The following is a 27,945-nucleotide window of genomic DNA, read 5'->3' on the forward strand; positions in this document are numbered from 1 at the left end:
TGGTACTGATTTTTAATGAATTTGATAGATAGATAAACCACAAAACACTAATATAACTGCTATTTCATCAACTTGGTAAAATTCAAGAATTGTTGTTGAAGAAAGAAACTGCTGTGACCACTAGGGCCTCTAAAGAATACTTTGGCAGTGGAGAAACTTTTTAAAGCATATAGTGACAAGAGGAAAGCGACTAGCTAGGCCAAGTCCCCAAGTGGCAGGGATAAATCTTCAACACATCACTCAGGCCTCATATAAATATACATATAGAAGTAAACAGTAATGCAGCATATAGACTATAGTTATAACTATGTTTACCTGAAGAAATAAATATAAAAATAATATGAAGAATGTCCTAAAAATGAGGAAGCACATACAAGTATTCAAGACTTCTACATTTGAATTGTATCTGAACTCTTATTGATTTTGTCAAAATAAGAACAATTTAGACAATCATATTCCATGATTTAACCAGAAAAAACTTTAAAAATCTCCTACTTGAGCAAATTTTCAATGAATGTGTATTTTTTCAAATGAATGGAAGATACTTAGTTCATGTAATTTTTAAACACTTAATAATTTCAAATTTTCAATCACCAACCGAGTCCTGCCTCATATATGCAAAGTGTGTTCTTTTCAGAATTTCTAGGAGAGAGAAATTAAGCAAAATTTCCACATACTTAAAAGTTATTACATACTGAAACTGTTGTTTCCAATCTCACCTTCTTTACTGAAATAGTCACTAATACACACACACTAACAAGCAAAAATCCACAAAACAAACACAAATATATCCAAATTTCATCCATAAAACCTTCAAAAGGGTTAAAAATCAATGAAAACAAAATTTGTTCTTTCCCTGGAAGAACTTTTCCACATGGATATAATATTTTTCAGTTTCCGAGATTTCATTCTCAAAATTTCAAAAGGACACAAGTTGAACAGATGTAAACACGAAATGACCATCATGTGAGAGAACTTCAAATAGTTTATTTTATTTTGATTTATGCAAATTCACCCAATACACAAATCAGAATTTAATGTGTAATGTTAAGATAAACAATGACATGACACAGATCTTTACCGTAATAGCCTCTGTATCCTATAGTCATATTTCACTGTCAGCACTGATATCATAAAATGACATGTCACTGAATCAATACTGAACTAGCATCTTAAATGTTTGCCAATTTTGGTACAAGCTGCCTTTTTAAGCATATACATTGACATTTTATTTTCTTTTAAAAAATTCAGAGAAAAAAATTCTTAGCTAGTTAAAACCTCAAGTCAGGCTATCTGAACCATGGCACCGATGTGTCATTGTCTCTGTATCACTGTGTATATTTGACTTTTCAGTCCTGTATTAGAGGTTGGGTCTCCTGTACTTATCAATATTTGTGTTATTTCCTATTATCCTTTAATGTAATATCATGATCATGATTGTTCAGGGGAGGACTCAGCCATCTTTAAAAGGGATGGTTCCTTACCCAGGAGAAAAGGTTTTTTTTTAACCATATGTCCCCATTCAAATACATTGAATTTGATCATCCCCCAAAAAAGGGGAGGGTCCAACCTCTGCCCCCCCCCCCCCCCCCCCCTGGATCTGCTACTGATTTTTTGAAGATTTTGTATATTGGTTTTTTCTAACATAAACCACTTTGAATTTGGATACTATGTACATGTATATCATATTTCATTAATAAAGTTCTGATTATTGAATATAAACCACAGCCTACTTTTTGAATGCCATACAAAGATCTTTTAAAAATGATAAACTCCTTTGGACAAATATATAAAATTACCATCAATTTACTAATTGGAATATCTTTTAAAAATTTACTTCATATTCATGTAAAACTGTATTCTTATCATGTTTATTTCTCATGCCCAAACTGATTTTGCAGCCATTTTTCTGTAAACGCTACGTTGCTTTTGCAGCAATTTTTCTTTGAACGTGTAATGTTGCTTTGCAGTGATGTTAATTTAAAAGTATTAAAACAATTACACTTTCATAATTAGTATACATGTACACTAAAATTTTGGACCAAATATGATCTTTTTATCAATTCACTTTGACATTTCAATGAAACTAGACCTCTATGTTAAAGCACTTTGTAGAATTACACTAACCCAAATCAATACACCACAAACAGTTTCCGATACCCCAAGGGAATCAATAACATATCATATTTGAATCAAATCCGATTTTCCATGTACACATCATGCATAAATTAACTGAATTTGTGACTATCAATATGTAAGGTGTATATATATGCATCAATGATTCAATGAGAATAAAATACATTTTGAATAAACATGTAAATTTGTTGAATTTTCCCCCCCAATTTAAAGATACTTATTTTACCATGTTTTAAAAAACTGTGTGGGTTTATTTCCATTTATTTATTTAAATCTTCAATGACTAGCAGATACAAATGATAGATAAATACAATCAAAGTTTATGTATTTACAATAATGCAACAAAAATACAAACTTAAAAGCTAAAGGAGTCTGCATTGATCATTTGGAATCTATATATACATGACCAGTCCTCTCTCAGTAACTTATGATAACATCCTGATCAACATAGCCTTTGATGTTACATCTTCAGTCTTAAAATTGTAACATCTGGGTAAATAATTATTGAAAACACAACCTTTAAGAAAATTTCTTTTAAATAGCTAGCTATAGGGTTAAGGTATGCATAAAGCAGCTGAGTATGTGTTTGGGAGGGTCCAGTCCTTGGTAAAAACCACACCTCACCTAGATAACAATAATGTGATGTCCAGTTGCAGGACACATTCATGTTACAGAACCAAGACATTGAAATTCAAGAGATTCCTGCAAGTTTCTGAAAAGACATGCAGCTATTGCACACAGACTATTCCTTTCAATGCAGAACCCTAAGCTTAAGGGACAAAGCATGCATTATGAATATCATAACCAGAAAGCTGCATAAAGGATGAATACCAAACCCTAATTCTTAAATTGTCTTTGAGTTACCCTAAATTTACATCTTCTTAATATGGAAATTTCCAATTTTGAAATTTAAAAAGGGGAAATTTTCAAGTTACTTGCTGATGTGATATAGCTGAGTCATGACTTGCAGTTTAGACCTTTTTACATTTGTTCAATGCACATGTAAATTTGTAAACTACATTTGTACTTTGTAAATGTGCAATGTACTAAAATTTCAAGTATGAGACAGGTAAAATTTGTAACCTGTACAATCTACAATATAACCTTATTGTTTTGACAACATCTAATTATATGGCCTACAGGTAAACAGGACATCATTTTTCACTATTCTAGCAATAAGAAATTCATATAAACAGATGCCCTGAATACCATTATACACACAGCATTTGTTAACCATGGATTATGTCTACTTTTATTTATCACTTATGACATGTTGTTAATAAATGTAAAGAACTCAGGTGTGAAATTATGAATTTGTTATTATTTCACATCCATTAGATTTAAATACCAGTGTGCATATTTTACTGTTTTACAACTACTTGTTTCTGAGATTTCTATCTACTTTTGACATTTTTTTCCAGTTGAAAAGAAGATACTATCAGATTTCAAAGACTAATTGACCCAAGGAATTTATTAAAGTTTAATGGAATTAAGTGCACCAGTGTGTTATTTCGTCACAGTTGCCACCAGTCTGCTAAACATGCCGTCAGACATCAGAGCAATCTCTGACTAGTATTGAACTGCAATGTTATTTTTTATGTATTAGTAAGCATGTACCATCACTTCTTTGATAGTCTGTGCATGAAGTACATGTACTTAAAAGTTGTAACATAGCTATAGGACCTACATAATCATGATAATTTTATAAAGATGTTTTTTTTTAAATAAAGATATTTCAAAACTTTGATCATGTTGATGGACAACTGTAATGTATGCAACCTCATAACATCTGATTTGCAGAGATCAACCTATGTTCCAAATAAACTTACAAATCTCTCTACTCTTGTTTACATAGGTCAGTCATATACAATTATAGGTTTAGATTTAAATGACAGACTCCCACATATAGACAGGTGATTATTTGTTTATCATACATTTCTAATACTTTGATGATATGTCAATACATGTACATGTATTCATTAATTTTTTTTTTAAAACTAAAATAAGTTAATAGTAATAATTGGAAGGTACCAAATGTAAATTTGCAAAACTTTACTTTTTAATGCATTGCTCCCATGACTATCTACTTTTTTATGAAAATACATGTACATAGTTTTTTCTGGCAACCCAGTCTGACAATCATCCAGTAAAAAGACTCATTCTCAAAAAGAATGAATTAATATATTGTAGAATTGCCAAATTTCTTATTCTACCTCAATATCTCTAATCCCTTGAATTACCTCTTTTTTGCTATACAATGTGCAATGTATAAACTTTCAAAATAAAATTTATTGGTTGATTGATATCTTTAAATTCTTTTGGATGTTTTTGTGTGTGGTTGGGTTGCTGTCTCATAAACTTATCATGCTTATACCCAACATCTCCTCTAATTCTACTATGTGCAAAGAAACAAAAATCTAATACAGGATAATCTAGTACAGTGTATCTACTTTTCAATCCTTGCACTTACATGACTTAAGTTATACATTTGTTATGGCAAATAAGGAAAAAATTGATATAGTTAAAAAAAAATATGCAAGTTTTTTCAGTTCATAATTTTTCTTATGCATTTCCACAGTTATCCATACATACATGTACATGTACTATTAAATCATTCTTCATTTCAGATCATTACACGAGGTACATGACTTTTTTTTATCTGATGGTCTCCTTAAAAACATACATACAATGTAAATCACATTAAAACATAATTAGCCTAACTTTGAAAGAGGAAATAGATTTGGTGATAGGAAAAGATAACTTCCTTTCAGTTAGCTGACTTTAGTAAAAGTAAAATGTGTTGTGTGAGTAACTTGTATGCAAATAAACCTTGAGGATATGTGTATTTACTTTGCTAAAGTGATTTTCAATCTTTTAAGGTAGCACAATACAAAGATTTTTCATCCCCAATCAGACATCTTTAAACTGATGTAATTCCACTCATCTTTCTTTAAATTTTATAAATGAGGTACCAAATGAAAGAAGAAAGATTAATCTTTCAAATTGTGATAATTTCATTATGACATAATTATTACATAATTAATTGTTATGTAATTACTTGCCATATTGTGATGTCCATATTTGAATGAATTTAGCTTCTTTGTTATTCATAGCATCCCAAAGTATTTTATAGATTCTTGCACAACACAGTTTGACCTCCAAAACTGTGTCTCAGATTTTTCCTATTGTATTTCATTCTCTCATAAATCTTCAACGAAGTTTGCAACATCAATTCATAAGAGACCACTAAATTCAATTGGGTATAAAATTTGTTCTATTGATGTTTTTAGAAATCTGAGACACAGTTTTGGAGGTCAAGCTGTGTTGTACAAGAATCTATAAAATATTTTGGGATGCTATGAAGAACAAAGACGCTAAATTCATTCAAGTGTGGACATCACAATATAGCAACTAATTACATAATAATTAATTATGTAATAATTATATCATAATGAAATTATCACAATTTGAAAGATTAATCTTTCTTCTTTCTGTTGGTACCTCATTTATAAAATATAAAGAAGGATCAAATGAATTACATCAGTTTAAATTTGTCTGATTGGGAGTGAAAAAATCTTTGTATTGTGCTACCTTAAGATAAAAACTAGGGATTTCCTTAAATAAAAGCTGATATACATACATTGTACATGTACATGTATGCAAGATAATGGTACTATTAGATAAAGTATATTGTATTACCTAAAGGCTTTCAATTAAAATATCACAAACTCTACTTCAGTACTTGTATAAACTGAATTGTAATTGCTGTTGTTTGTCTTTGTTTGTCTGTAATGAGGGCCGAGGGGATGGAGAGAAGTTGTGTCTTAGAGCTTGGTTTTTCTGTTGTACTTCTGTGCAATATCTTTCAGGTTTTCTTTCAGAGTTATTGTTTAGAAATATCAACTGATTATTTCACTTTTTTTCAGAGGGAAATTTGTTCAATGAATGTTTTATCAGTTCAATTCAGTTGATAATATTTGAAGTGGTGTATAAAAAGTTAACATCCTCTGGAGTGAGTGAATCTTTTCTACATGTATAAAATCAATATGAAATGAGGAACAAGAACTGTTTTCATTCAAAAATCCATCCATGTGTTTTTATGAATAAAAAACAAAGGTGGGTATAATATGTAACAACAACCAACCAGCATGACTTACTAGTTACAGGGAGTAATTATACAGTTCTGCACTATTATTCAAAATGGTGTATATAAATAAGTAATTCTAATACATGTAGTATACATGTACCATTCATTTCAATGGGATTCCAATGTGATAAGGCAGTTATCCCTGTATCTTAATACATCAAAAAAGTGTCCTATCATCATAGAGGATACCACATTCATGAACATATTATACTGGTAACAAAATACAAACCTCTAAAACAGGCCCTGCACCAAGAATAGTCTGTTCAACTCCACTGCCATGAGCTCCTTTCTGACTTAAGGCTGTCAAATGATGTAATAATAAATTGTTTGTTTCAGTTTTGCCAGATCCCGATTCACCAGATATTACTATACACTGATTTTTGCGTTTCCGTAACATAGTATAGAATGCTGTGTCTGCTATTGCAAAGATGTGAGGGGGCAGTTCCCCTAAACGTTTATTCTGATACATTTTAACATATTTAGGATTGTAAATTGGGAAAAATTTAAATGGGTTCACTGCTATTAATATAGATCCTACATATGTATAGATATTTGAATTCTGAAATCGTGATTTGACGTTGTCTAACAATGTTCTCTCATTTAGATCAGGAAGGTTGCACAGATCTGAATATTCCTTGTTACAAGTTACTTGTTGTAGAAAGCTAGTTAAAAAGGTTTCTATTGCATTTAATTCTTGTGAACATTCCCTCCATGACAACGTCCGATCGGGGATTTCAAGATCTTTTTTCCTTATGTAAAATCTATAACCAGTTAATCCAGAAGTTCTATCGATTGCACTATTCGTAATTTTTGGCCACATGAGTTGTATTCTGACAGGTGTTTCTGTTGGCTCTAATCTACGTTCCTTACATAGTTGACCAGAGGAGGAGAACACTTCAGCTAATTCATAATTTTTAGGATCTCCTAGTCTTAGTTTAAGGCACGCTGCTGCTACAATATCTGCAGAACATGAGGTCTTCTCAGCTTCAATTGAAGTATACTCGTCTGTGCTCAGCTGTCCTGCAAAAACACGGACCATGTATGTTTCCATACTCATCCGACGGACAATCCTAACACTTCCCTTCTTTGAAGCCGCCATTTTGTATTCCAGAATGCCTTATATATATAGAATATATATATTTAAGTTATTGATAATGTAGCAGGAAATAGAGAAAACGGGAACAAGGGAGATAACACTTCTTCTGGCATGGTTACAGTTAGTCAACCTGCAATGAAAAAACAAAAGCACATGATACAACTGATATTTGAAAGGGCTATATATAAACTGACAGTTTTCAAGTTAGATATTTAAAAGTCATAAGTTGTTTATGAATGTCGTCAGAGAGTACTTACATCTTCTTGGGTTGTGCTGTATTTAACAAAAATGCACTTGGCTAACCCAATTAAAAGACTTGAATATACCTAGAAATATAATTAAACTGAAGAAAAATTTAAAATACCAGACAGCTATTGCAGGAAATAAACTTTAAAATGTTTTAAAACCAATGAGGTAGATTTTGTTTTAATAATTTTCTGTAAAAGGTTGTTCATTAAGTTTTTTAAACATAATGGACAGGAAGAAGAAAAACTGTTTCCTTCCAGTTTTAAATCCTTTAAGAATCAGTAATACATGTATCATTTACAACAGGTTAATACTTTAAGTTTTAAATGTACATATATAAATGAGATGACAGCACTCTCTGAGCTCATAAAAATGTTAAAGGATGAGCCAGATACTTTTAAACAGAAATTGTATACCTTTGATTAGTGACAGTACTTTCTTTTAAAAATAGAAATGCATACATATCTATTTACAAAAATGTATGTATCTTTGTTCTATGGCCCCCAAAAAATTAAAACTTAATAATACTAGTTTTAGGTAGAATCTTTCTTACCTACATGTACATGGTAGGCAAGTCATTTTTCACTTTCACAATCAATTTAGATGTTAATAATAGTCTTTCAAAATTATACTTGTTCAAATTATTTTTCTAAGTGACATACTATCTCAAAACTCAAGGGTTTTTCTGATAAAATCAAGAGTGAGGCTAGAAATCCAAGGGTGATCATGGATCACTGGATCATGGAGGGGGCATCAATATTTTAAGTAATCTCACATCATTACTTAAACTTCCATTCTCAAAAAGTTCAAATATGCTGAAAGTCTCACTGTCTTACAAGTTATTGTAAATTTAAACTAAGAGCTTATGGATGTCTTGAATGGACCTACATGTATTTGATGGTCAGCTGTTTGGGTCAGCTGTATGTATTGCAAACACGTGAAATGTAAACGTAAGCCTTAAAATTGACACCTTTTTTGAAACCAAAAAATCTAAATAAAACTTCTACAAGTATAATTACTATACAAGTGAACACAAATTTACACCACCTATATACCAAACTTCCTAGAATCAAATCAAAAGACTTCTCATTTCTATGAACTTGTACATGCCATCACTAATAAGAATATACTGCTCTAATAATCCATCATCCGCATGAATTTTAGCACAAAAATGACTGACCTTTGTTTAGACAGCTACATGAACATGTATCTTAGTCACTAGCATCCAAGAAAAAAATAGTTTTTTGTTATCAGTAATCCAATTAATAAAGCCATAAACTATTTTCAAATACTGGTGACCTCCATCACTTAAATCCACAAGAATATCATTTTGTAAAAATATTTTGGAGTGCAACAGCCAACAACTCAATTGATAAGTCATAAACTAAACTTCCAATTAAAAAATCTCCCCTGGCAGTTAATAAGATAAGGAATATGATTAGGAGGGTCAGTATGAGATCTGGACAGAGAAATAAATTATTACTGGATTATGTTGATATCTTATGACATCTTGGTATGTATGTGTATTGTTTATCTTGTCAAATCTGGGTGTACAGGTACTTCTTTCTACATGTACGTGTATGTAACTGTTCACTGTATTATGTTACAAATAGTATTTCACCTAGTTGAATATCACTTCTTTATTAAACATGAGATGTATTAATTTTTTGGAAAACATGAAATGTAAAGTCATGCTTGTAAATTTTTTTGCCATTAAAGTAGTTTAATTTCAGGTAAGACAAAAATAAACAACATTTGTAAGTCTTGTATTATTTTAATTTTAGTTTCTTGTGTACAATTTGGAAATTAGTATGGCGTTCATTATTACTGGACTAGTATATATTTGTTTAGGGGCCAGCTGAAGGACGCCTCCGGGTGCGGGAATTTCTCGCTACATTGAAGACCTGTTGGTGACCCTCTGCTGTTGTTTTTTATTTGGTCGGGTCGTTCTCTCTTTGACACATTCCCCATTTCCATTCTCAATTTTATTATTTGGTAATAATTCTAGGAATTTTAACTACAAAACCTATTAAACAAAACTAGTCTCCTAGAGTTACTATTTAATAAATTAAAAAAAATTAAAAGACTTAAAAATTAAACTTGAAATCTTAAAGTTATCTTTGGTGTCTTCTGCCTTTTTTTTGTCCTGTGGGCTGTATCATTTTAAAATAACTTTTAAGTACATCTTTTTTAACAAGAAGACACGACAAAAAAAGTAGATTTTCCAAGGGAACAAGTTGCCAATTGATTGTGTTAATTTACCTAAATGTCCCTACATTTAAACGTGCCTCTACAAACATGACATACACTTAACTAAATGGATTCAATCTCATTTGATTTTTCTTAGGAAGTGGGTCCATAGGTAGGCTGTTACAGTAGGCAAAAATAATGTTCCTATCTAATATTACCACAAGGGGTTTTTGCAAGCAGTCCAAATTTCATCCAATAAGCCCCTAATACTTCTATTGTATGTATTGTAGATTTGTTCTCATCCTGATTTTGCATGAAACATTTGCCACTGGACATTAACTAACAATCAATTGCAATCAATCATTCAATAGGAAGTAGTTTCGGCCATCTTGTAATTTTAATCTGTACCCTCCTCAAAGAAACTTAACATCCTTATAATGAATGAATTCATTAGTACACAGATCTAGATATATAGCTCATGCATACAATTGGCAAAAATATGCTGAATGTCAAAATCGTGTTTCATCTTTTTTTTAAAAGACTATACATTTTGTGTATGTGTAAAACATTATACATTTAAAATAAACAGCTGCACAATTCAACTACAATACCTGTATTCAAATTTGTTTTGAATTACAAAGTACTACTATTATAGTATAATTCCTCCTTCAAAATCTGCAGATTTACAACAATCTATTTCATAGAATATACATTGAGAAAATAATTGTAAAACTTACCAGTATTTTATACAACACACAAAGTATGTACATATTTTACACTGAGTAAGAAGGATATGGAGGTTTAAGGAAGTATGTACATTTTTCTTATTGTTATAAAACTTGACTTGCTGTCATATGTGACCCAGATTTAGGTAATCTTTCACAGCTTATATCTTCACATCTCATTTTTCAAACAATAAATATATATATAAAAAATTTAAACAGGGCAAAGTCTATGTTATCAATAATTTAGACAATATTATCCTTCAGAGTATTTGACCTTATAATGTTATGATCAGTTTCCCAGCATGTATGAGGAAATTAGTATTTTTCTTACTCTCTTAAAAATGATCAGTAGGTTGCAGTCTTGTAATTGACTGCTCCATAGGCTTACAGGTTAAACAGCTGATCTTTGAAAATAAAAAAATAAAAAATGCTACATAGAAAAAAAATTTCATGTTCATATCATGTATGTACTTATATGAAATTGTGAATTAATCGAAAAAAAAAGTGGGTCATGCCACGAAGAATAAAAAGTTATGTAATCCTGAAGTCAAAACATTTTTTTTCTACTTTCTGTTTGCTATTTTTACTAAGCCGCACCACTTCCAATCAACATGATATCCTTCCACTTTCCTGGATTGATATTCCCAAAAAGATGCAGTATTTTTTTTAAATCTATATATATGTTTCAATACAGCATAAACCTATAATCAAACAGAAAAAAATGAGTCCAGAAAAAAATTCAGAAAAAAATGGACTATTTTGTTTCCCTCCATGTTTTGACATGCACCGGAAACTGGAGTTGTCATACAAGACTGGTACCAGTAACTAGCAGCAGTATTTTCAAAGCAACCATGCATTTAATTCAAGTCTTGTATTTAGGACATCATTCTAAACAAGTCAATATTTTTAAAACATTTATCCACATGTCAATTAACCAAAATGTTTTTATTGCGAATCCTATGATAGTTTTCAATAGATTCACCTGCAAGTTACCTGTCGATTTAAACTTTTGTAAGTTCTATTGTCCCATCTAACAAATACAACAGGTATTGTTCTCTGTATAGTTCATTCACCAGGACCTTTAAATTTCTTCTAGGAGAAATATATCACTCATTGATTAATTTACCTGACAAAAAAATTATCTGTTTTTTATTGAAATACTTCTATAAACTCACATAAACTGTATGCAATATTGTATTTATTCAATATATCATTAATATATTTTCAATCTGTTCAATATAAAATCTGATTTAATAATAAAAAGTTTATTTTAGACACATTTTTTAGTATTTTCCAATGAATTTGCATGTTTTTTTTGTTGTTAATTTATAGACTATGTTTATGAAGACCTTAATTTAAAAATAATAATATTCAAAATTTTATTTATCAAACACACAAAAATATTTATTGAATATTTGATCAGAAATCAACTTTTAATTTTCAAATCATTATTAATATTGAACACATTAAAAACGAGTTTTTGGTATTGAATAAATACAACACCACATGCAGTTTTGTGAGTCCTTTCTTAGTATTGGTATAAGTATTTTTTCATCATTGACAGTTCAATTTTTTGTTCAGGTATATTAATCAATGAGTGATATATTTCTCCTAGAAGAAATTTAAAGGTCCTGGTGAATAAACTATACAGAGAACAATACCTGTTGTATTTGTTAGATGGGACAATAGAACTGCCAAAAGTTTAAATCGACAGGTAACTTGCAGGTGAATCTATGGAAAACTATCATAGGGTTCGCTATAAAATAATTCAAAGCCTAGTAGTCTATAACTTATAAAATGACTGAAACAACTCAAACTAGAATATTTACAAATATGAAAGACAATAACAATCAGCATACAAAGAATTCTGAATTAAAAACAGAAATTAGCAGGAAAAAAAGTGAGGCCAAGTAAACATTATTCTGCCATTATGACAAGATTGGTGAAACGGCAACACATACAATCAATGTACCATTTAAAAATATTAAATATGACCTTGGTTGAAATACAATTTAGAATACATATGCTCCTTCCCTAGAAGAAATCATATTAAGACATTAGTGTTACTTATTCAATTTGATAATAAATTTGTTTGTGCATTTGGTAGATAGGGCCTTTTTACTACATGTGTAGGTCCTATTTGAAGGAAACATATCTATGTAGATTTTTGTTTTAGAGTGTACATGTTATAAATACAATAAGTTAAAGGAAGAACTCCCTAAAGTTTTAATACCATTAATCAAACCACAAGAACATTTCCATTTATGATATGAGTTGGTGTGGTCTGATCAATTCATTATTTCATTCAAATAACAATTTTTTAACAGATTAAACATTCCATGAGCAAACAATACGATCATGCCTTTTATACTTATAAGTCTGGCTATTATCACACGATTTAAATCAATTTAGCTACACCATGTACATCTGACCAGGTTAAAATCAAAATATATAAGTTGTCAACAGGAAATGGATGATTCACAGACCTATTATCTGATCAAAAATTTAAAATGTAACTTTAGTATTATACCAAAACAGTGATACACATATATATATATATATATATATATAGACTGCAAACAAAAGATATTGATATATTTTTCAAAGAATGTGCACCATGGAAGGCGCTGGAGGACATTTTAACGCATTGATAGGACATTTGAGCAAAAAAAATCAGACGTAGCGCCAAAGTAGAACCCATTTTAGGGAAAATTAAAATTGTCAATGGCCATTTTAGCGAAATATTTTTAACCCATTATGATATATAATACATAAAAACTTTAGTAGAATCAAGACAGCACAATATAAAACATACAGCACTTAATGTCTAAACACTTTAAACAAATGTTAAAAGTGCGTTATAGCCTGGAATTTATATCCTAGAAAACGTATGCACAATACTGTTGAATTCCATTAGGAACTGTTCTTTCTCTTTATCTTGTTTAGATTTTGGTGCACATTAGTCTATACTTGGTATTTATATATAAGATTCAATACATTTGGTTGAGGCAAACTCATGTTAAAGAACAATAATTCATTGTTGGATGAATATATGTACAGATGGAGAGACAAGGGTCACACTCAACCACTCCTTTGCCTATAGCTAGCGGCCTGGGCATTAAAATTGTAATATGAAATTAGCCTCCAACCCAAATTCCCACACCCCTTTCAAATATTGGTGACTATATATGGATTACATGTATATACATATAAATCGTAATTATTTATGGTAAATATTTTCATTATAACAATTCAAGCATGTAAACCTATGTATACCGTACAAAAATATTGTTTATTATACATGTACATTATGTATAAATGCTATTCAAATAAGTATTTAAGATTTTTAAACATTTATGAATTTAATATACAATGTTAACTTATTTACACAAGACAAGAGCAATTAAATCATGTAAATACTAACTTACAGTTAAACAGAAAGCAAATAGTATCTTAATCTATGACAGTTTTTCACTAAACTAGCAACTTTTGACTTTTCCCATTGATAAAATTGACAACACTAAAAACTAGTCATATCTTACACATCATACATATATATACCTCTTGTGTGATAATTGGTTTACTTTTCCTCTCAAGTCTGAAGTTTTTGTTTACATAACACATACAACTCTATTTGTTTTTCTTAGCACATGAAAGTTAACTTTAAAAAAAAAATAATAAAAGTGACAGAACACAGGTCAATCCTCAAGAATGTATCATCACAAAAGCTTTCTAAGGCTTATCTCATCCATGTTATCTGTGGTTACTGAATGATGGTCAGATTCATTAAATACTCATTTTCACTTACAAACATTTCTGGCATTTGATTAAAAATTCGAAATTAACAAGTGGTCAAAAGTTCATGAAAAAAACAACTGTCAAGTATTGTTATAATTTTAAGAATAAAAGTTAAACTTTGGAAAAAATATCTTTCAAAATTCCTATATAGTTATAGGAAAATGTAGTAAGAGTGCCAATGAAACAACTCTCCATCCAAGTCACAATTTATAAAAGTAAACTATTATAGGTCAAAGTACAATCTTCAACAAGGAGCCTTGGCTCACACAAAAAACGCAGGCTATAATTCTCAGGGCCCTAAAAAATTACTACTGTAAAACCATTCAAACTGAAAACCAAGTCTAATCTATATAAATAACGCCAACCCCCAACTTTTATTGTGGCCTTTGTCAATTCAAGGAATTTGAAATTTGTAAGTTTTACAAAACATTCATGTATGCATATATGTTACATTGTAAATACACATATTATATTTCAAAATAAATTGTTGACATATCATTTATGTAAGATATTCAAATATTCAAAGTCAATGAACCATGACTGAAGATACAGGGCTAAACAATCTGATTCTCAATAGAAATCAGATGTGCCAATGCTAATTCAACTGCATATGAAATGCCATTTACTTTTCATAAGTCGTTCCCTTTAAACAAACCTATTACACAAACATTTAAAACTTGTGAAGTAAAACTATGTAAAAGGTTTCAAAGTCAATGAACCATAATGAGATTTAAGGTTACGGTATATAATATTATTAATCTCCATGAAAATGAAACTTGCAAGTACATTTGCATACTAAATATCAATGACTTAACATTAGTGGTTCATCATAAACTGACCTAAACACAAACTATATGTACGCTACCTAATACATGTAAACTAAGCAAAAGCTAAAAGTCAAGACCATGACTGAGGGGTGAGGTCCAAATATTCTCCATGAAACTGAGATGTGCTAATGATAAATACAACTGCATACATGTACCAGTCATAATTGACCTACCACTGTCTAACAATTCCCCTTAAACTGACCTAATCACAATCTAATACATGTACCAGTCATAATTGACCTACCACTGTCTAACAATTCCCCTTAAACTGACCTAATCACAATCTAATACATGTACCAGTCATAATTGACCTACCACTGTCTAACAATTCCCCTTAAACTGACCTAATCACAATCTAATACATGTACCAGTCATAATTAACCTACCACTGTCTAACAATTCCCCTTAAACTGCCCTAATCACAATCTAATACATGTACCAGTCATAATTAACCTACCACTGTCTAACAATTCCCCTTAAACTGCCCTAATCACAATCTAATACATGTACCAGTCATAATTGATCTACCACTGTCTAACAATTCCCCTTAAACTGACCTAATCACAATCTAATACATGTACCAGTCATAATTAACCTACCACTGTCTAACAATTCCCCTTAAACTGACCTAATCACAATCTAATACATGTACCAGTCATAATTAACCTACCACTGTCTAACAATTCCCCTTAAACTGACCTAATCACAATCTAATACATGTACCAGTCATAATTAACCTACCACTGTCTAACAATTCCCCTAAAACTGACCTAATCACAATCTAATACATGTACCAGTCATAATTGACCTACCACTGTCTAACAATTCCCCTTAAACTGCCCTAATCACAATCTAATACATGTACCAGTCATAATTGATCTACCACTGTCTAACAATTCCCCTTAAACTGCCCTAATCACAATCTAATACATGTACCAGTCATAATTAACCTACCACTGTCTAACAATTCCCCTTAAACTGCCCTAATCACAATCTAATACATGTACCAGTCATAATTAACCTACCACTGTCTAACAATTCCCCTTAAACTGCCCTAATCACAATCTAATACATGTACCAGTCATAATTGACCTACCACTGTCTAACAATTCCCCTTAAACTGACCTAATCACAATCTAATACATGTACCAGTCATAATTAACCTACCACTGTCTAACAATTCCCCTAAAACTGACCTAATCACAATCTAATACATGTACCAGTCATAATTGACCTACCACTGTCTAACAATTCCCCTTAAACTGACCTAATCACAATCTAATACATGTACCAGTCATAATTGACCTACCACTGTCTAACAATTCCCCTTAAACTGACCTAATCACAATCTAATACATGTACCAGTCATAATTAACCTACCACTGTCTAACAATTCCCCTTAAACTGACCTAATCACAATCTAATACATGTACCAGTCATAGTTAACCTACCACTGTCTAACAATTCCCCTTAAACTGCCCTAATCACAATCTAATACATGTACCAGTCATAATTAACCTACCACTGTCTAACAATTCCCCTTAAACTGCCCTAATCACAATCTAATACATGTACCAGTCATAATTGATCTACCACTGTCTAACAATTCCCCTTAAACTGACCTAATCACAATCTAATACATGTACCAGTCATAATTGATCTACCACTGTCTAACAATTCCCCTTAAACTGACCTAATCACAATCTAATAACTGTACATAAGAACAAAGCAAAAGAAAGTTTCAAAGTCAATATACATGTACCATAACTGAGGGGGTGGGGTCAAATAATCTCCATGGAAATGAGATATACCAATGCTCATACAACTGCACACCTAATATCATTGATCATATGACATACCACTAGTGGTTATCCATAAACAATAAACATATTGATATATGTAAACTAAGAAAGGTTTCAAAGTCAATAGACCATTACTGAGAGGACAGGGCCCAATAAGATCCATGGTAATGAGATGTGCTCATGCTAATACAACTGCATACAAAATACGACCTACCAATAGTCGTACTCCATGATTAAAACTAGACTTACATGACTAAATCATAAACTAATACAATTTTGACACTGCTGCCAGAAACAGCATACCTATCAGAATGTCTTGCTTTTGGAAATTTGACTCTTTCAAGGCAAAACAAAAACCTAGCTTTTTTAATGATGTGAATCCAAATCATCCTTTTTCTCCTTTTTGCATGTTTTGGTACATGTACTGTATTATTATATTGTGATAAACATTTAAGTAATTCTTATAAATAATGCCAATAATGAAAAACACTTTAAATCTGCTGTAAACCAACTAACTTCTTGAGCAATCAGTTATTTTCAAGACTTTGACAAGTTTAACAAAATGCTTTTACATTGAGCACAGCCTGATACGACCCAAGAGGTCAACCCCAGAACAGTTACATGAAGGGCAAATTTGGGAACAATATACATGTACATGTATATTCAAGCTAGAAGCTGTCTGAATTTGAATTGTGACCAAATTTTGAAATAATGTAGTTTTCTGACAAAAATTAAATGTTGTCAAAGATCATAAAAATCTATTGGGCAATACTGTGCAATTGGAGGTTTCTTCTTAGAACTTTTAAAAAATTTGAAATTTGAAAAGTTTTTGACCCACCCCCCTTTTTTGAGCAATATCCCCTAAACTCAATCCAAGCCTTCCCTTTGAAGTATTGAACCTTGTAGTACAATTTTGGGGAGATCCATACACTTAAACAGTTAATTTATTGACTGGAAACTAGAAAAAAAGTTTGACATTGAATGGCCCTTTTTTTGCCTCTAATTCCTGCCTGTTTGGAGCAAATACATGTACCCCCATACTCAATCCCAGTCTTCCTTTAGTCACAGGATCTTGTGGTACAATTTCAGAGAGATCCATACAAGCACAAGTTATTGTCTGGAAAATACAAATATCCCAACTGGTGTGAGTGTAACAGTGGTTTGATTCCACCAGTGTAGTTCTGCTACTTCATCCAGAAGAAGAAAACAAAAATTCACTAGGATTTTCTATCTGGGTCCAGTGTAAAACATCCACCAGTCATTATAAGGTTCAACTTCTAAAAAGGTTTTTTGAAGGGGAAATATATGTAAAATCTGGCTTAATAGTGTAAAGTGTATTTGAAACTTGCATAGCTGATTTATAAAAAGTGGAGAGTTTTCATCCAAGGAATTACCCGCTAGTGTTTTTGAAACAGGATTGATTGCACTAGTTATTTCATACCTCATGCTTTAGATCCATACATTGATGAAGTAATAAGGTCTCATTTTGAACACACAATAACACAATAATGCTTAATAACGAATAAGATTAAAATATCTTTTCAATGCAATTCTATAAAATCATATGCCTCAAAATTGTCACTAAGTGTACATGTAATATATATATTGATTTGATTGCTGAAGTTTTTCTGTGTATTTGCTCTTCTCTGATTTATCAAACTGGTTCCTTAAGACATAAGACATAAAGCTTTATTTAGAGTCAGTATAAGCATTACAAGTACAAACATACATACATGTAAGCTCTGAAGAGCTTTTAAAACCTTTAAATTATTTTATTTTTAACCCATTTATTTATGTAAACAATAAACCGGTCTTATATAAACAAAACATCAATATCAAGATCGACGTTTCACACTATTTACATCTAATATTTTGTAGTGAAAAACAGTTACCAGGAAAAAATACATGGGGGAATGAAAGTACGCTTACATTAGTACCATCTTACAATGTACACCCAACTGTTTATCAGTTTCCTTGTGTGGATAAGTTTCAATATAGTAACCATAAGTTGATGGTATTGACCTATGAAACTGTATTTCAAAATATTTGCATTGTAAAATGGGTTTTGTAACTGTACACTACAAGTTGACAGTGTCAGTACAAGGCTGCATTTAAAAACAACACACAATAACTTCTGTTTACAGTTACATATGGGAGACAGCAAAAAGTAGGATTTATCAATTGACTTCCATTCTGACATAGACCTATATTTATTTGTAAATGCAACCTATGTTATTTGATACTGACCAAAACTACAAATAATTTGCCTTTTCACTTTCGGTGACTTCCTTGTATCGCAGATTTTTTGCTCTTCATGCATTACAGTGATATGACAAATGTTGCATATTTTCCATCTATGACTGCTTAAAGTATGCTGGATAGAAATTGCTATCAACAAGCTAATTCTTTTCTGCCATTACAGAAATCAAAACAATTTTGTCCACAGTCTGGGTCGGAAAAATTATTTGTCTTCCTTCCGGTCATTACTCATATCTTGCAGTTAAGAAATAACGTATTATGATTGGATGTTCAAATATTTCTTCGCGGGAAATTTCAAATTTCATACGTGGATTGATACATTATCTTGTATTTAATAAGCACAAGAATGATCCATCTAAATTTGTAGAAGGATTTGGCCCTACTTTGTTTCATAAAAAGGAATTGCTCACGTAGATAAAAGTATCTTGTCTTACTGTAGGGAGGAATAAATCCTACTTTGTAAAAAGGGTCTGTATAAGACTCACTCTGAGAAAGATTCAAACAAAAAAAATCTTAACATTATCAAGAAACTTGATTTCTTGATTGACAACATATTTGTTACATTTGGAGGACGTGTTTTTCAACAACAACAAAAACCGGCATTCCCATGGGAACAAACTGTGTCCCCTTTCTTGCCCACTTGTGATCGGCACTTGTTACTTGATTCATACGGGGCTGAACTCATACAGGAACTTCATAGAAATACAGGAAAGAAGATAGCAATACCCTCTATAAACTTTTCTCTCGAAATTTGACGGCTATATTAGAACGCATCTATCCCATCGAACTTGACTCTGAGATGAAGGACACAACAGATACAGTTAAGTCTGACTCATATCTAGAAATTGACAATGAGGGTTTGCTGAAGACAAAACTTTACGACAAAAAAGATGATTTCAGCTTCCCAATTGCGGTGACCTTTCCATTTTCATGATGTAGCAACACTCCAGCGCCTGAGTAGATATCTCCCAATTGATACGATATTCCATGTCTTGTATTACCTGGCATGGTTTCCTTGGTAGAGGATCTGCTTACCCTTCCGGAGCCCATGAGATTACCCATAGTTTTTGGTGGAGGTTCGTGTTGTCCAGTCTTTAGTTTTCCATTTTGTGTTTTGTGTATAAACTATTATTGTTTGTCTGTTGGTCTTTCTTTTTTAGCCATGGCAATGTCAGTTTTTATTCGACTAATAAATTGAATGTTCCTCTGATATATACTGTTAGCCTCTCTAATTCAAAATTGAGCTGATTAGTATTGTTTCAGCGGTACCACAGTGTTTTGTGAGTTTTCGAGGAAATCGTAGTTCCCTGTGTTTTATAGTTAATTGTATGACTGATTTTATCTATAAACCTAAGGAGGTTTGGTTATAGTTGCCAATGAGAAAACTATCGGCAGAAGCCGTAGATATGAGCAATATGGATTATGGAATATTTCCCTTTTCAGAGAGACTGAGCCGACAACTGTCTGAGCTTACTATAAGTTATATCAGAGATATATATCTCTGGTTATAGTAGTCTCAGCTTATCAAGAATTTACCTTTATATGATCCCAATAAAGAATCATATGTAGGCAAATATTTTTAAGTTAATTATTTTGTAAATTATAACTGAAAGTTCTTGAACACATGTGTGATAGCAGTCTCGGCTTATAATCAGTCACGTTTGAGCCGTTTGAAGCAAAACCACGCTAGTTTCACGACAGCGTTGATGTTCATATTTTTTTGTTTATACTGAACCGGACTGTTGCCTCATAATGGAATTGGTTGTCGTATTTCAAAGTTGTATTTTGTTGATTTATCTATTTTAAAGTTGGATAAGGAAATGATGAAACATGAATCTTAAAGCACCAGAATTGTTCTAATGATACATTTGTTTACTCTTGATTATGAATCATCTGGGTTTTTTTTTACAACCTTGCAATTTTATTTTTGAACGTTTGGAAACTGAATCGAGGAGATATAGCCAAAATTGCTCTGAAGTGGGCTGTGCTGACTGCAGATATTGTCAACAAAAGTATTTGAAATGTGGGAGAAAATACAAGTAAAATAAGTGTATGAATTGTTGTCAGATGGGTTAAGTTCCAGCAAAATGTCTTGATAATTTTTTTGATTTATCCTGTTGTAATAAGTTTTCAACGACCGAGGTAAAGTCAAACTCCCAAACCAAATACTTGTACACAGTTTATCTACATATGAAAGAATTTAAAAGAGGTTTTTAACTTGTGGTAACGAAATCCTATACATATATGTTCATTTGGGTTAATTGTATCAGTATATTTCGAGAATTCTTGCTGATTTAAAAAAACATAAACGGTAAGTGTAGTTGAAGTTTTCAATGACATCGAATTTTGATGGATTTTTACTGCGTTTGATCATAAACTGTGATTGATAACAATACAGAAACAAGTTTGCTATTAAAGGGGCGCAGTTGGTTCCCACAGGAATACCTACAACTATAACCATCAGTGCCCCATAGGAATACACACAACCTGTCTATAATAATCATTGCCGAAACACACATAGATCAGCAATGTCATGGAGAAATTAACAGCTTTAATCATCTCATCACACTTCTAGTAAGTATATGTAGCATAGCTACTTTTTACAATAATAAAGAAAGCTTTTTAATGAATTTCAGAAGATAAATTTCAAATCGGATTTTTCAAACGATCATTTAATTTATTAGGTACACTTGTGTTTAATAATATTGATTGGAAGTGTAGTGTAGAGAGTTAAAAAGTAAAAACTGCTAAATAAAGGCAACAGTAGTATACCGCTGTTCAAAACTCATAAATCCATGGACAAAAAACAAAATCGGGGTAACAAACTAAAACCGAGGGAAACGCATTAAATATAAGAGGAGAACAACGACACAACACCGAAAAGCAACACACAAAACACCACGAGAATAACAAATATAACATCAAAACCAAATACAAGAATTTGGGATAGATAAGTACCGTGCCACGTCTTATCTAAAAAATAAGAGAAAACACAAACGACTCAACGTTAAAATGCAACACACACAGAAACGAACAATATTATAACAATGGCCATCTTCCTGACTTGGTACAGGACACTTTTAAAGGGGAATAAACGCATTAAAAGGACTATCATAAGAACGTAATATGGGGACGAAGTCCCCAATTACGGTAGAAAAATCAATAAAAAAAAAAAAAAAAAAAAAAATCGGGAAAATTTCCCGAATTTTTCATTCTACTAATGAACTCAAAATCGTTAACTTTTTTTTTCAGATCTAGTTCCTGTTCCGGTTTTCCCCGCATTTGCGCAGAAATCTGTCTTGTTTGCATGAGACTTTGAAAAGAAAATTATATGTATCAGTCTAGTAAAATATAAGATTGGAACTCAATACAATTTCATTTTTAATAATTGTTTGATTTGAAAAAAACATTACCTGATGGAAGCGTTTCTTTTGTTTACATTGAATATGACGTCATAACTTAAACAACGTCACAGCTAAATCCCTAACCACAGAACCGAAATCGGGAACGTTACGGTATTTCCGTTTCCTTTATTAACATGTTTGAGGTAAAACAAATATAATACACACAGACTTCGTCCCCATTCACAGGTTAAGCCTGCCTCATATTATGGGGACGGAGTCCCCAATAACAGTAGAAAATTCAATAAAAAAAAATACGGGAAAATTTCCCGAATTTTTCATTGTACTAATGAACTCAAAATCGTTCAATTTTTTTTGTCGTGTTTTTAAATCCCGGACCGGCGCAGAAATGTACAATGTACTTCCTTTTTCCGGTCTCGTTTGTATGAAACTTTGAGTAAAATATATATTTATCAGTCTAGTATAAAATAGGAAGGAACGCGCAATACCAATTTCATTTTTAATAATTCCTTGATATGAAAAAACGTTACCTGATGATAGCGTTTCTTTGTTTACATTGCATATGACGTCATAATTTAAATAACGTCACAACTAAATCCCTAACAACAGAACCAAAATCGGAAACGTTACGGTATTTCCGTTTCTTTTTTTTTAAACAAATATTTAAGTTACAAAAAAATTATTCATACAGACTTCGTCCCCATTTACAGGTAATGCCTGCCTCATATTACAGTAGTTCAGGGAAAGCTTGTTCGCGACCTAGAATTCTGAGTGGGTCAAGCGTTTAATTAAAACTCATGCGAGAATATACGAGATTTGGTTGAACTGGGGGCAAAGTCATATATGGTACACATCAATATTCGGTGTTTAATAGGCGTTTATTAGGACGCCTGCCGCTTTCCCATTTACCTGTGAAGTCGTTGAGTGTCATCTGTTTTTTTTTTTTTTTTTTATGTTTATGTGTAATAAAGTAAAATAAGTAATATTTTGAAAATTTCGGGATATAGTGTTTAAAAATTACGGGAGAAAATTGGAAAAGAAAATTGAAATTACTGCTTGCAAAAAGCCAAAACGAAATGTTTGATAAAGAAGGAACGAGGTCCTTCAAGTCCCTGGAAGCTGTTAAGAACTTTGAAGATCTTTGAAGAACTTTATGTGCAGAAATATAATTTTTTGTTGATTGAGAATAATTTCCAAAAAAATGCTGGCGTAATGGCATTAATTGCCAAAACAGTATAGCATACAATGGTGACACTACATAATTTATTCTCTTTAGCCTTTTTTCGGGAGAATATAGATAAACAATCTAAACCATATGATTGTCATGTAAGACGGAGCTTTTTGAAAAATTGTTGCTGGTCATAACACATAGTCGCAATGAATGATATTATGCGATGTATTCAATAAAAAATAAACATCATGGCTTCATAAATGTTATGTTTTCAATATTGTATAAATAATCTGACCGTTAAACCTTGGTACAGTATATACGTTCCTTGTTCAAACCATAATAAAAATATGAAGTTCCCATAAAATCAAACACCTTCAGATCGTCATATGGAATTAAAATCTTAGCAAAAAAGCCGCACCCATGCACTTATAAGATATATAAATGTCTTTACTCTGACATATATATTGGAATTAACTAGATGTTCTGTATACAATATTATGTATGCTTCACAATATATCAAAATAAAATGATGAACGACCCATCTCCCCCTCCTTTCAAAAATTGTCAATATCCGATGCATTTGAATTAAGCACAAAACATTTATGTAAATACACGCATGCAATCAGGGCTAGCATTTTGAACATATATTTTAATGGTACCTAACTGTCAGAACATGATTACGATTATTAAGGGTATATAAATTGTCTCTCACTGTCGCCTGGTGAGATTAATAGTTTAAGGTAAAACTTTATGATACCATATGGCCTAGGTGTTGATTGACTTTTATTTTTATGACCTAAGATCAGTTCCTCGGATATGGATTGGTAATGAAATAGCACCTGTACCTTCTTGAATATACAGACGATCTGCTAAGTGAACATCACAGCATGAATCTGTCCATTTTGCGTGAAGGTAACATTCAAAGTCAGGTGACATATATCTAACCGTTCCTTTTGTAATTAAGATTAATTAACATAACGGTCAAAATAGTATGTTTTAATATGTCAGTGGAATTTTCAGCTTTAGAAGAATGTATCAAACTTTGTATTTATAAACGATATAAAGTAGTATTTGGTTTTGAAAGATACTTAAATTTTCATTGTAATGTATCTATATTAACAAAATTGCGTAGCGGCACACTTAGATTAAATGTTGAAGTTGGTCGTTATCTGAATACTCAAAGAGAAAATATAATTTGTATATGTTGCAATATGAATGTTTTGGAAGACGAATATCATTTTGTTTTATCATGTCCAACGTATAGATCTGTGCTCATAGAATTTTATATTTATTCTACTATTCTTGGCCAAATCGGCACAAGTTAGATAATTTATTCTAAATCTCTGACAGTAAAACTATGCATTTATTCAAATGCAGCCGCTTGGAAAATTAGATCACATATAATGTCATAATATTATTGTATACTCTGTAACTTCTGTTCTCTGCTGCCTTTTATTTGTCATATGTTGTATATAGAATGAAATTCATAACAGTGTAGCTATGGCCATTCATTGACTGGGGAAAATTAGGTGAACGTTCGTCTGTAATGCCCACTGCTCACGACGTACTTATCATAGAAATTTAAACTGTGAGGTCACCAAAGGTTCTAAACGCCTAAATAAAATAATTAAAATACTAATCAGGAATAACCTTTGTAATTTGAAAATAAATAAAAATGGCCTTCAACACGGAGTCTTGGCTCACACCGAACAGCAAGCTATAAAGGTTGAATACTTAAAATTCTTTACTTGATTTTTTGTTATGGTTTGACCATCAATTTTCCTAATATGATATCGCACGTTCTTTCAGATTTTTTTTTTACTTAATTGGCTTTAAAAGTTACAATGCATGATGTCGTCTGTTTATGTAGTTCATATGTGTTTTTCGTTTCTCGTTGGTTTTCCCGTTTGAATGGTTTTACACTAGTAGTTTTGGGGCCCTCTATAACTTGCTGTTCGGTGTGAGCCAAGGCTCCGTGTTGCAGGTCGTACCTTGACCTATAATGGTTTACTTTTATGAATTATTACTTGGGAGGAGAGTTGTCTCATTGGCACTCATACCACATCTTCCTATATCTTTCTATATCTATACATTTTTTTTTTCAACAAAAGAATACATCACAAGAATATAAGTTTTGTAAGAAACGTGAGAAATTGTGTTGGACTTGAAGATAAGGCAAAGTGACAAATATCTGAAAGAATGAATCGTTTTATGGTATTAAACAAAGAAATCAAATGATTTTTTAATTATCCAGAACTCTTCACAAACAAAACCCACATGTATACGCATTGAATAAATAGTAGGCCATTCTTAAATGATCACACCGTAGAAGTAGTTGTGCTCTTAATCAATGAGATATTTTGTGAATTAACCCCATCAACTTAATAGTTTTTTTTTACAATGGATAAACCTATTTTTTTTTATTATTATTAAATAATATCATCTCTGAACATTATTATTCTTATAGAATCATATTCAAAACAGTGTAGCTGTGGCCATTGATTGACAACCTTAAATTATCCCATTGACTGGGGCAGATTATGTGAACGTTTGTCTGTAACAACCGCTGCTCACTATGTACTTGTTAAAGGCACTTAAACTGTGGGGTCACAAAAGGTTCTCAACACCTAAATAAAGAAATTAGAAAAACTAATCAGGAATAACACGATGTTTTGATTTATATCAATAATATAAATCAAAACATAAAGTTATTCCTGATTAATTTTTCGAACTATTTTAATATTAAAGGCGTTAAGAACCTTTGGTGACCCCACAGTTTAAATTCTATAATAAGTAAGTAGTGAGCAGTTGTCGTTGCAGACACACGTTCACCTAATCTGCCCCAGTGAATTGGATACTTTAAGGTTGTCAATCAATGGCCACAGCTACACTGTTTTGAATATGATTCTATTTTCGTTTGCCATAGCATGTGAAAATAAATTATGCGTATGACTACAGTAATAACGATACCGATCTGGTAAATCAATAAACTGATAATGCCCCCAGTTTATCAAATCTCGTATCTAATTAGTCGATAACGCAAAATCACGATCGATCTTGCACATGCGCATTGCTTCCCTGAACTAAACTGGTCCGCCGTTCTATCTATAGCTTCGCACCGAAGTGTCAGTGTAGCGATAAGTGAACACAACAGGGGTCCAGTTTATCCCTGAACTAGAGTATTTATCTATAACATACAAAGTACATGTATATTTTTGTTAACAAATTTAATTTTCATAAAATGCCGTATGTGTTGTTCATGTTTAGCATTACGCGGGACCGATGACAAAAAGCTGTACACGTTGAGAAAAACTCCACCTGTAGTGTCATCGACCACGTGGTTGTAAATTAACAGATCATAGATACCAGGATCCAAATTTTGTATGCCAGACGCGCGTTTCGCGTGAATCAACAAAATTAAAAAGGCCAAATAAAGTACTAAGTTGAAGAGCATTTTTTTTCATTTTTTTTTCTTTTCAAAATCACATCATTTACTCTTAAAGAAGCTAAAGGAGAAATAAAATTGAGAAAATTAAAATTATATGCAATGAAATTGTACAGATGTTCAAATATGGAAAGTTCATTCAGAATATATAAATCAAGAAATAAATCAAGGAAGTGTCCACAATGGGGAAAGTCCTGGTCTGTCGAGATGTCATGATACTCACAAATAAATAGAAAATAAAAGAAAACACATTTCTTTATAGCTAAATAATAGAGGTCATGAAAACTCGTCTCTTGTGAGTTGATACACAGGTGCAATAAATCGATTAAACAATTTGAGATGGTGACTGAAACCTATTTTAGCCAGAGATTTATGTAGGCGTAGAAGCAGAATCACACAAATGTATATTGTCGCGAAGAAATAAGCCAATTTATCTATGACCAAACGTAATCTGTTCATTTGAAATACACATGCAAACTTATTATTTGGCTTTTTGGGCCATATCGCTCTTCATGTATTCGAGTATTAATTTCTGTTGCTTTAAAATACCAGGCATAGATTATACCTTAGCCGTATATGGCACAACTTTTAGCAATTTTGGATCCTCAATGCTCATCAACTTCGTATTTGTTTGGCTTTATAACTTTTTTTTATATGAGCGTCATTGATGAGTCTTATGTAGACGAAACGCGCGTCTGGCGTACTAACTTATAATCCTGATACCTTTGATAACTATTGATC

The 27,945-nt window shown here is 31.7% G+C and overlaps 1 protein-coding gene across 1 annotated transcript in view; it reads right to left on the bottom strand.

Annotated features, from left to right (window-relative positions):
• LOC143073000 (unconventional myosin-IXb-like) overlaps positions 1–19,503 on the bottom strand; it is an 85,792-nt gene extending 66,289 nt beyond the window's left edge. The window contains exons 1-2 of the mRNA XM_076248206.1: positions 19,215–19,503; positions 6,513–7,509 (exon numbers count right to left, since the gene is read on the bottom strand). Coding sequence (XP_076104321.1) covers positions 6,513–7,382 — 870 coding nt within the window. The 5' untranslated portion in view covers positions 7,383–7,509; positions 19,215–19,503. The remainder of the gene's footprint in view (positions 1–6,512; positions 7,510–19,214) is intronic.
• Positions 19,504–27,945: the final 8,442 nt, after the last annotated feature.

Source organism: Mytilus galloprovincialis, chromosome 4 (assembly GCF_965363235.1).
Source record: "Mytilus galloprovincialis chromosome 4, xbMytGall1.hap1.1, whole genome shotgun sequence".
Classification (NCBI taxonomy): domain Eukaryota; kingdom Metazoa; phylum Mollusca; class Bivalvia; order Mytilida; family Mytilidae; genus Mytilus; species Mytilus galloprovincialis.